Raw genomic sequence first — 12,213 nt, 5'->3', positions numbered from 1 at the left:
ACATATAACACAAGCAGAAGGTTATAAATCAAAATGGCAGGATGATGAAGTGGGGAAATTAAAGAAATAAGTAAAGACTAGAATTTGCAGGTCATTAAGGAGAACAACCATATAGAATATAGTCATGAAGTTGCTGAAAGTATTCGAGCACGGGAATGAAAAAGGAAATTTTTACCAATAGGGATGACTACATGTAAGGGTACAGAAAATTAGTAAGAGTCGGTGGAATGTATTGAAGAAAACTGACAAGGGAAGCAAGGTTTTGAGAGCAAATAACTAGAGTAGGAAAGGTAATAGAGTGGGATGAGGCCAAGTTAGTTTGGACTGAAGTTTAGAGATGGTCTTCCCTACCAGGGTGGTTGATGGAGTATAGGCAAAGAAAAAGGGATAGGGGAGTATTAAGTTAAACCAGTTCTGCTTGTGTTTGGTCTGGTGTAGAACAGAAGCTGCTTTTGAAGGAATAATCAATAAGGCTTATGTGATAGCTGTAAGAATTAGAGGTGGTTAGGAAGTAAGCTGCCTGTTGGGAGCTAGAATCTGCCACATAACACAAGCAACTCGGGTCACTCCACAGCAAGTACAAATATGACTCCGTCATTGTACATGCCGGTGTGAACGACCTGAGACGTACCTCCCTGGACTACATGAAAAGAGACATAGAGGAGCTCTCTGATTATGTAGCCCAGGCCGGTATGACCCTGACCCTGAGCAGCATCTTACCCTCACCAAGAATGATGCCACAGTAAAAAGACAAAAAGATCAGTTTTAACAATTGGCTTAATTACTGGTGTCATTCTAAGGGGATCCAATGTCTGTCTGCTTGGGATGACATGCTTGACGAGCCATGCTGCTTCGCAAGGGATGGCTTGCACCTGTCACCCCTGGGCTTCCGGATATTGGCCAAGGCTCTTGCCACCCCCATAGTGCCTTTTTTAGGCAAGGCTCAAATGACAAACCTACCTCCCTAGAAAACACAAGTGGAAAAAAACTAAGGGTAATGCTGCTCAATGCCAGAAGTCTAAACCTCAAGATGCACGCCCTCGAAGCCCTCCTCAGTATGGAGAACATAGATGTCTGTGCAGTGACTGAAACCTGATTTAAGGCTCCTGAGAGCACCCCCAGCACTATCAGGTTTTACCTCATATCATGCTTTCCGGCCCCAAAACTTGGACCGAACCACAAAAGGAGGGGGAGTATCCATTTTCATCAAAGATACCCCCACACCTCCAGGTTAGTGGCAATGCACGAAGCATCGGAGACTATCCAGGTGCAACTAACCATAGGCAAAACTGCCTTACAGTTTGTAGCATGCTACAGACCACCCTCTCAAACTCAGGAGCCCCACACAGCCTTCCTGAAGACACTGGAGAGTATGAATGTCTCTCCAAATACCATCATTTTGGGAGACTTCAACTACCCAAACATAGACTGGGAACATTACTCAAGCCCCAACATCCTAGCCCAAAGGTTCCTAGAATTCATAAACTCAAATGCAATGGAACAACTAGTCACCATTCCCACAAGAGGAGACAATATACTAGACCTGATCATCATCAAACATGGGGACAAAATGCTCCACACCAGAAGTATATCCCTCTTTGGTAGGATCAGACCATAAATTAATCTCACTGGAAATCCACATCCCGCCCCCACCCCCTGCACAAAAGACCACAGTGAAGAACTTCTCAAAAGCAAACTTCACACTTCTTAAGACTGAAGTGGTATCCTTCAAGGCCCCTGGGCCAGTGGAAACCACAACCCACACTGCTGAATCCTTTGCAAATGCCTTCTATGGGCACCTTCAAGAATGCATGGATCATGCAATCCCAAATAAAACCAAGACCCATTCCCCCAAAGGCAGGCGCCCGGTCTGGTGGACCCCAGCCATAAACAAACTTTACAACAGGAGGAGGAAGCTACTGCATGACAGAGCAAAATCCCTAAAAGGGAAGGCGTCTCTGATCAATACTAGCAAAAAAACTACGATCACTCATAAAATCATCCAAGGCCAACTTTGAGAGAAAAATCGCAAGAGACACAAAAGACAATCACAAGACCTTCTTTAGCTATGTTAGAAACCTGGGTGGAAACTCCCAGATATGCTCAGAGTTAGTCCAAAATTACACAAAATACACTGAACCCACTGACATTGCCAACATTCTGGCAGACAGGTTCAGTGCAAATTTCTCCTCCCCCTCCCCCCTAAAAGGTGAAATAACTATCCCAGCAGAGTGTAGCCTTCCTAACATCTCAGATGCCCAGGTGAGAGCCGCCCTCTCTAAAGCTAAAAACACAGCATCAATGGGGACCGGATGGTGTCCCGGGCTGTGTACTACATGAACTCCAAGAGGAACTAAACCCACACATAAGGCTGCTGTTTAATCTTAGCCTTACTACAGGATACTTACCCAAAGAGTGGCGTACGGCAACAGTGGTCCCACTTCACAAAGGTGGTGCTTCTACGGACCCTGGAAATTACCGCCCCATAAGCTTGATGAGCCTGGTCTGCAAAGCTATGGAGAGGATCATTATGGAACTCATAAACAAAGACATTGGGGACCTACAGACATTGGATCCTACCCAATTTGGCTTTGTCAAGGGCAGATCCTGCCTTTTGAACTTGGTCGACTTTTTTGAAACAGTCACTAAGGCCATTGATGAGGGTAAGGCAGTTCACACAGCCTACCTTGACCTTGCAAAAGCCTTTGACACAATACCCCACTCGGGCATCATAGACACACTCACCAGCTTAAATGTAAACCCATATGTCACAAGATGGGTTGCAAACTGGCTCAAGGACAGAACCCACAGGGTCAGAGTTGCTGGAGCTATGTCAGACTCTAAGCCAGTCACAAGCGGTGTCCCACAGGGCTCAGTCCTGGGACCCCTCTTGTTCGGCATTTATTTTTCCGAAGTACAGGCAAACATAGGAGGATTGTGGCTGACAAAGTTTGCAGATGACTGCAAACTGACTGCAAACTGGCACCCAGTTTGCAGTCATCTGCAAACTGGGCACCATAATTGATACTCCAGCGGACACAAACATCCTTCAGAGAGGCCTCATAGAAATGGATAATTGGTGCCAGAGCCATGGCCTTAAGCTGAACGCCAAAAAATGTATAGTCATACCCTTTGGGAAAAACAAGGTACCGACAAATTACCACATAGGCAGTAATCCATTAAGTAAGGAAGAGGTAATCAGGGACCTAGGGATCCAGGTTGACAGTAACCTCTCATTTGACACTCACATTGCCAAAGTGGTTAGGAAGACCTTCTATATTGCCCACCTTATCATGAAGGGTTTCACATCTAGATCGAGAGGTCATTGTGCCCCTGTGCTCTTCTCTTATCAGGCCAATGATTGAGTACAATGCCCCATTTGGGATGTATCTCACCCGACACCTGCAGCAGTTTGAAAGACCCCAAAAGTTTCTCACCAAGAGGATAAAGGGTCTTAAACATATGTCATATGCTGCCCGACTGAAAAAACTCCAGCTCTATTCAGCCGCATACCGCCTACTCAGAGGTGATCTGTGCCTGACGTACAAGGCCATGTCCAATCCTGAATTAATGGACATGCTCCACCTCAGAAAATCCAAATCCATCAGAGCCACGAGAACAAGTGACTTAAACCTCAACACAGAAATAAATAGGATGTGCTGGAGGGACAGATTCATAACTCAGAGGCTCCCTACACTCTGGAACAGAATTCTCATCCTAAGGGGTGGTGTAAGCCACATACACTCTGGCTAGGCTTATAAATGCCTTAGGGCAGATAGCCTAGTACAAACCTATGGAAAAGCAAGTTCAAAGGAACAGTTTAATATATATGGCTCACAAATATTTAACAATCCAGAAGGTGCAAAATGTTTGCTTGGAAGTGTTAGCATAGGTATTTTTATACCAGCATTATAGCAGACTTCAAAGACTGGATGTCCTTCAAGGATGCATCTGCAGTCATAACATATGGGTTGTCCTGCCTCAGGCAGCCCTTCGGTCGGCCGGATTCCAAAGTCTGGGTCTGGCCTCGGCTGATGTCGCACTTTCCCCGACGTCAGAGCGTCTGGGGTATAAAAGCATCAGCTGACGCCATCTTCCTCAGTCTTTCTTGCCGCACGGTGCCCGAAGCAGAAGCAGTTTGCAAGTGCCGGTTGGCCAGCTCCTTTGATTCAGCTACCGAAGACTTCGAAAAAGCTAAGTACCCCGTTGGGGACTCTTTCTTGCCTCAGCCGATGTCAGATAAAGTAAATAATTGTTTAACTTGTGGGAAACAAATACCTCATAAGGATTTCCACTCTTACTGTCTCCCTTGCTTAGGCCCAGACCACGACGTCTCAGCCTGCTCTGCCTGTGCTTCCTTCAACCGACGAACGCTTGGGCGTCGGTCAGAGTTTGCAGAGGAATACTTTGGGGCTAACTTTGCGTATATAATGCCGTCGGATACTCCGACTTCACATGTAGTTAAAAAACGGAAGGACAAGGACCGACCCTCGCGGCCCGCGGTTTCGGCTGAAACCTCAGTCTGGCCTACCGCGAGTGTCCCTGTTTTGGCGGAAACAGAGTCCTCGGTGCTTCCTGTTACCGAATCCTTACAACCGACTACCTCGGCCTCGGAGGCTCCGGCCGAGTCGGTTATCGAACTGCCTACGAAAACAGGTGTCCAGGATATGTCCGACACCATTCCTTTAGACAAGTCCACCCCTGCACGTGGTGCAACCAGACCCCCTGCATCCATGTCCATTAAGGCCTTCTCTAGGGCTAAAGCTGCCAAACTTGCCAAAGCTTTGTCTCCCAAGTCTACCTCTGAGGCCTTCCACCAGCACTCAAATTCTCAGCCTAGCAAGAGGACCTTATCTCCTTAATTAGAGGTTCTCAACCTCACCCGGACAGGGGCTCTCTTCCACCTCCAGACAAAAGGCCCAGGGTTGAGCCCTCTGACCCCCACTCTTCAGATGAGTCTACGGATGAATCTGTGTTGTCAGAGCACCAACAGAAGGCTTATTCGGCCTACGAGGATTCTGATGCTGAAGAATCAATTCCTTCGGCCTCCCCTCCTGAAGAGTTTTCTTTTGGTGAGACACTGCATTCTATGAGAGCATTTCCAATGGCAGGGCCAGGAATTTTCTGATTCCAGAAAAAGATTAAGGACCTTTTTACATTTGCCTCAGCATAGGCCTTTGGCTATACCTCCTGTTTTGAATGTTATTGATGATGTGTACTCTGATGCTAGTACAGCCCCTGATTCTCTCCCTCCGGCTCCTGCCAAACCTGATAGGTACTACAGGGTTCCGGATTCTCATTTTCACCTGTACAAGGCCCACACTGCAGACCCAGAAACCATTTCACAGGGCCCTAAAGGGGTTGCAGCTGCCACTGCTAAAAATCCTTTACCTTCTGAAAGGGAATCTAGAGCTTTAGAGCGATGGGGAAAGAAAGTTTATACTTCTGCAACTCTTTCTATGAGGGCATTAAATTGTCAATTCCATATGATTCAGTACCAAGAGTATTTGTTAGATGAATTGTATAAGAAACTTTCCTCCTCTGAGCCCCTTGACCAGAAATCTCTTCAGGATCTGGTACATAACTCACAGCAGGTTAGCAACCATTTTCTGCAATGCGGCTATGATGCACTGGAAGCTTCATGTAGGTCAGCAATGACCGGGGCAGTTATACGAAGGCATGCCTGGTTGAAGGAACAATCTCTACCGGACCATGTTAAAGCTAAGCTCCTGGATGCTCCAATGGAAAAACAAATTATTTGGTTCCACGGCCCAGGAGGTCTTAAAAAGGCAAAATCTGTGCAAACAGTCAAGGACTTTCTGCAGGTACAACCACCGAGATTCAGCAGAAATTGGCCTACTAAGAATTGGTCCTTTCCAGACTCGGACACATCACAGAGAGGAAGGAACAGGCGTACCAGAGGTAGGGGGCAAGCTAGAGGCCACTACAGAGGCAGTCAGTGGCAGCCACTCAACCAGAGAGGTGGTGCAGGTACAGCAGCAACAACTGCTACACAAGGACAATCACAATGACTTAATTTTGACTCCGCCGACCAGGGCTCAATTAGAAGCACCATTGGGCGGAAAGCTTTCTTTATTTTCAGAAAATTGGCATTACATTTCAAGGGACTCATGGACGCTACAAATAATAGACAAAGGATACAGGTTCCATTTCCACACATTGCCAAAAAGACAAGGTATGCCAGACCTGCCAACAAATCAGAAGGCCGAGGCTTTGAAGCAAATCACCAAATTACTACAAATGAAAGCCATAGAGAAGGTTTCTCGCTCAGAACAAGGCCAAGGTTTTTATTCAAGGCTATTCCTTGTTCCAAGAAAAGAAAATCAATGGAGGCCTATTCTCGATCCGTCCGCACTGAACACTTACCTCATTGTGCCGAAATTCAAGATGCTGACCCTACAGCAGCTTCTTCCCATGCTGGGCAAGGAGTCTTGGCTGGTGACTCTAGATCTCAAGGAGGCATACCTGCATGTCCCCATTCGACAAAGTTGCAGAAGACACCTCAGATTTCTTGCGGGATCAGAGCATTATCAATTCTCAGCATTGCCCTTTGGCTTATCTGCTGCGCCCAGAGTGTTCACGAAATGCCTGGCATCAGTAATTGCACACTGCAGACTTCAGGGGATTCAAATCTACCCATATCTGGACGACTGCCTGATACAAGCGGACAGCAAGACAAAATTGTTAAAGGACTTGGACTATGCCATCCAGCTACTACAGGCCTTGGGATACACAGTCAGCATCCAAAAATCAAGACTTGTGCCATCCCAAAGGATAACCTTTTTGGGTGCAGATCTGGATACAACCACCCAAATGGCATTTCTCACAGAAGAAAAACAGAAACAACTTCCAGATTACTTCAAGAATCTGACAAGACAAACTCCGCTAACTGCAAGGAAAATCTTGCAGGCCCTGGGTTTTATGGCATCCTGCATAATACTGATCCCACAAGCCAGGCTACATATGAGAAGATTGCAATGGTACCTAAGGAGTGTATGGACTCAGCACAGTCACAGCTTAGAAACTCTGATTCCAATCATACCTTGCCTTCAGAAGGAATTCCTGTGGTGGGCTCAAGCCTGCCAGACAAACAGAGGGTTGCCCTTCTTCAAACCAAAAGCAAATCAAACCATCACCATGGACGCTTCAGAGCGAGGTTGGGGAGCACACATGGAGGACAAATGTATCCAAGGGCTATGGTCTCAAGGCCAGCTGCGAATGCACATAAACCAAAAGGAAATGCTGGCAGTGATACATGCAATCGAGGCCTTCAAACCTTTCCTTCAACAAGGCCACCTGCTAATAAGGACAGACAACACCGCAGTCATGTGGTACATAAACAAGCAAGGAGGCACGCATTCCTACCCTCTATGCAGACTGGCCATGAATCTATGGGATCTTTGTTTGAAACTCAATATACAACTACAGGCCCAGTTCATGCCAGGGAAAGACAATACTCTGGCAGACAGCTTAAGCAGAACTACCATGGATGCACACGAATGGAAGCTGCACCCAGACATCTTTTTACTCATAACACAGACATGGGGAAGGCCCGAGATGGATCTATTCGCCTCACCCCACAACCATCAACTGAAAATTTTTTGCACAAGGACATACCATCCACAAGCATGGAAGGTGGACTCTCTTTCATTCAGCTGGAAAGCCCAAAAAGTCTATGCTTTCCCACCAATCCCATTAATGTCCAAGGTTTTACTGAAGATCAGGGCAGAACAGCCAAAAGTGATTCTGATAGCTCCAGACTGGCCAAGGCAGCATTGGTACCCACTGTTGAAGAGCTTATCACAGAAGAAACCGTGGCCTCTCCCATTATGGCCTCTTCTTCTGATGCATAACAGTTACAAGATCCTGCATCCCAACCTAAAGACCTTGCAGCTAACTGCCTGGAGAATACCATGACTCCTTCCAAGGACAGCTTATCCCAGAGGGTAAAGGACATTATTATGGAAGCTCGCCGCCCTTCCACAAGGAAGGCATACTCAGCAAAATGGAAAAGATTTCTCAGTTGGAACACAACAAAAGGCCTTGATGTGACAGTGATGAGCATGTCACATATACTGGAATACTTAGCAGAATTGTTCCACAATGGCCTGTCTTATTCTTCCATTAAAATACATGCCTCAGCAATTTCAGCAGAATACAATGTAAATCCTCCTGTCTTTTCGCATCCTCTCTTAAGACAATTTCTCAGAGGGATCAAGAACATCAATCCTCCAAGGAGACCACCTTTACCTACTTGGGACCTTAACTTTGTGCTGGAAAAACTAACACTCCCTCCATTTGAACCAGCAGCAACGGCCGATCCACAGTATCTATCCTGGAAAACGGCATTCCTTCTGGCCATAACTTCAGCAAGAAGAGTATCTGAGTTACAAGCTTTGGCAGTGCAGCCATTTCTTATTTTTCATCAGGACAGAGTTTCATTAAGAACCAACCCAACCTTTATGCCAAAGGTGGTATCTAGAGTATCCTTGAACCAAGCAATTCATTTGCCTACTTTCTTCCCAAATCCACAAAATAAAGGGGAGAAACTTCTACACACTCTGGATATCCATAGACAATTACGCTACTATTTGGACAGAACTAAAAGTTACAGAAAGACTGACCAGCTGTTTGTAGCATATGCGGCTGGGACGCAAGGAAAAGCAATTTCCAAACAGACAATCTCAAAATGGATAGGAAATTGCATTCGTTTTTGCTACTCCTTTCATGGAAAGACTGTTCCTGTGAATATTAGGCCTCATTCCACGAGAGCCACAGCCACCACTACAGCCTTCCTAAGAGGGGTGGCTACCAAGGACATTTTAGAAGCTGCTACATGGAGCTCCGTGCATACTTTTGCCAAGCATTACAATTTACCCTTATACTACAGATCCAGAGCAGGTTTTGCTATTGCAGTCCTGCAGGGTCTCTTAACTACACCTTCATTTTCTCAAGTACCTCCTCCCCCAGATTGGCTATGGTATTCTACCCATATGTTATGACTACAGATGCATCCTTGAAGGACATAGTACAGTTTTGTACCTACCATAAATGTAGATGTCCGATAGGTATGCATCTGCAGTCAGGATTACCCTCCCACCTTCCCCTCTGTGGTTTTCCTAGGGTGCTTACCCCTTCATTAGCTAGCTGGGGGAATCTGTTATGGTGTATTTGTTTGTGTATATATATATATATATATATATATATATGTCTATATATTTTTGCATTATGTCTGCAATTTTTTGTCATTTTCTCCAAATTTAGCCTTCATAGAGGGCACCTGGCATCTGGGGCAAGAAAAACTGAGGAAGATGGTGTCGGCTGATGCTTTTATACCCCAGACGCTCTGACGTCGGGGAAAGTGCGACATCAGCCGAGGCCAGACCCAGACTTTGGAATCCGGCCGACCGAAGGGCTGCCTGAGGCAGGACAACCCATATGTTATGACTGCAGATGCATACCTATCAGACATCTACATTTATGGTAGGTACAAAACTGTACTTTCTGCTGGTTGATAGCAAATGCTTTTGGTGTGATGGGGGAGAAAGGTAACTGGGAACATGTTTTTTTTGAAGTGTAATGAGTTACCAGGTAAAGCCTTCCTACACTATACCGTTGTCAAAATATTGGTGGAGCAAATGGCTGTCTAAGGAAATTATTCTTTTGAGCTGGAACACAGGATCTGAATTGCCAAGAAGACAGGCTCAAGTTTAATGCTATTGACTGCCAAAAAAAGCAATTGCTAGAAAATAGCTGTAATTGAAGTATTGAATATTGGGATCTTTAGAAAGGGAATAAAGTAAATTACATAGAAATGAATGGATTTGTAGGAACAATACACAGAGTAATTTGGAGGAGGAGCAAGGTTTAAGAGAAGGCAAGAACTGAGCAATGTAATGTTGGAGTGGCTGACAGAAAAACGTTAATTTATAATGCATTGAAAATGTTAATGTGTTTTCTTTTCTAATAAGCTGTGTGCCTATGTCTTAAGAGATTTAGTAAAGGTGTTTATTTTTGCCCCCATATTCTTGCTGTCATGTACCATCCATTTTGGTTACTGTAAAGAGTATTGTGTTGAGCTCCCCTCATAAATGGGTTTTTGCCTAGGAGAATACTCAGTTGACAAAGAACTGTAAATAAATTCTGCAAAGCCTGTTTTATTAAGTTGTGCCCAGTTATGGTATGCTTTACAGTGAGCAATGAATACACTGGAGTTTAATAGATTTATTTATAGAAGTGAAACTGGTAACGGTGCTTTTGTTTGGATAATATTCCAGCTGATGCTGGCACTGTAGAATCTTACACTGAGCTCTCAGCAAAGGAAAGTTTGAAGCAGAAATGATACCCTGATCCATAGTACTTTGGGGCCAGTATAAGAACTGCTTGTGCTTCACTGCAGAATGTGCTTATCACTGTCTGTGTGTACACAATAGTTTAAGCATTTGTAAAGTGTGATTTGGTTGTAGTACAGAATAAAAAAAAAATTAAAAAAAGAATTACAAGCTTTTCTTTAGCAGGACATTGTAAAGTGATGTGGACTTTCCTGCACTTAAGATGCTCAGTACTCCTGTCTTGAGGAGCAGATTTTTTTATAACTGCTTGTTGGATTAAAACATGTGACATGTTTTTGTTTAGGAAGGAGAGGTTTTTTTCTGTGGTGTCGACTACCGTGAAGAAGATTATATGCCTCGTTATCGCACTCTTAAAGAAAATATTAGGATCCTTCCAGACAGTGATGTAGAACTTATCAATGTTCCTGTTCCTGAATTTGCTGATGGTGATCCTGCTGACATCGTTCATGATTTCCATATTGTAAGTTATTTAAAATCAATAAATTGTATTAAAGAAAATATTAGGATCCTTCCAGACAGTAATGTAGTAATGTTTCTGTTCATGAATTTGCTGATGGTGATCCTGCTGACATCTTTCTTGATTTCCATAGTAAGTTATGTAAAGTCAATAAATTGGAATGCTCTTCTGATTCTGTTTTTCTCTCCATATCCTTTGGATTTTTCTGTTCTAATATTTTGTGTGCATGCGCGAGTGTGTTCAAAGTTAATGACTCCAGCAGTTGATTGCTACATATATTGGTAGCATATGTAAATAAGATTGTAGATTCGATTTTTTTATTTATTTTTTTATTATTATTATTTTTTTTCAGACCTATTGCTCTTGTTACTATTGGAACTGTCTGGGTATCTTTCTTTCACATTGGTTTAATTTCTGCCTGCAGATCCTGATAATTTTATGACTTTGTTTCTCTGTACACGAGACACTCATCGTGTTAGATGTAGCAATTTCAATGATCAGTGCTACTTTTCTTTTTCATATCTGTTTTTTTCTCTCTGATTTTTGAACTGTTGGTAATGGGTGATCCCATGTAATGTACAGTTCATTCTCTATAATGTTTTGTGGTTCATTTTTCCAGTGCTTCTCAGATACTTCTATATTGTAGTATTTGCACAATCTTCAGTGCAACAGTCTTGCCTCATTATGCCTTGCAGTGTACAGGGCCTCTGCCATGAGTATATGGCACCCAACAACAAGGTGTGCAACTGTTTCCAGTTCGTTTTTACGGGACCTGCGTTTGTCTGTTTCTCCCCCTTGTTCGATGGACTTTGTAAACCAATAACCAATGTGCATGTAGCTCACTATCCTAGGCTGCCATTATTAACCGTTCATCCTTTGGTTTCAACTCTCAACTATTTGTGTCAAATCCTCAACAGCAATCTCAAAATGCACTTGTTTGAAGCACACCTCAGTATGGAGAACGTTAACATCTGTGCAGTAACTGAAACCTGGCTCAAGGCTCCAGAGAGCACCCGAGCTCTACCAGGCTACAACTCGTACCACATGTTTCGGCCACAGAACACGGACCGAAACACAAAAGGAGGGGGTATATCCATATTCATCAAGGATACCTACACCTCCAGGTTAGTGGCACAGCATGATATCTCCGAGATCATCCATGTGCAACTAACATCGGGCAAATCTGCAGTGCAAGTTGTGGCCTGCTACAGATCACCCTCCATGACCCAGGACCACCACTCCACCTTTCTGGAGACACTGGAAGGTCCTACCGAACACTCTGATATTGGGCGATTTCAGTTACCCTACCATTCACTGGGAAAACTACTAGCGTACAAATTCCCAGGCCCAACCCTTCCTGGAATTCATCCACTCAAACGCCCT

The 12,213-nt window shown here is 44.4% G+C and overlaps 1 protein-coding gene across 1 annotated transcript in view; it reads left to right on the top strand.

The window, feature by feature from the left end:
- The window catches only part of ITM2B (integral membrane protein 2B), a 476,795-nt gene that overhangs the window by 1,720 nt on the left and 462,862 nt on the right, over positions 1–12,213 (top strand). Inside the window, exon 3 of the mRNA XM_044073177.1 lies at positions 10,655–10,833. Coding sequence (XP_043929112.1) covers positions 10,705–10,833 — 129 coding nt within the window. The 5' untranslated portion in view covers positions 10,655–10,704. The remainder of the gene's footprint in view (positions 1–10,654; positions 10,834–12,213) is intronic.

This window comes from Protopterus annectens, chromosome 5.part1 (genome assembly GCF_019279795.1).
Source record: "Protopterus annectens isolate FY-2018-M chromosome 5.part1, PAN1.0, whole genome shotgun sequence".
In the NCBI taxonomy this organism is placed as follows: domain Eukaryota; kingdom Metazoa; phylum Chordata; order Ceratodontiformes; family Protopteridae; genus Protopterus; species Protopterus annectens.
This window is presented reverse-complemented; position numbering and strand designations above follow the sequence as displayed.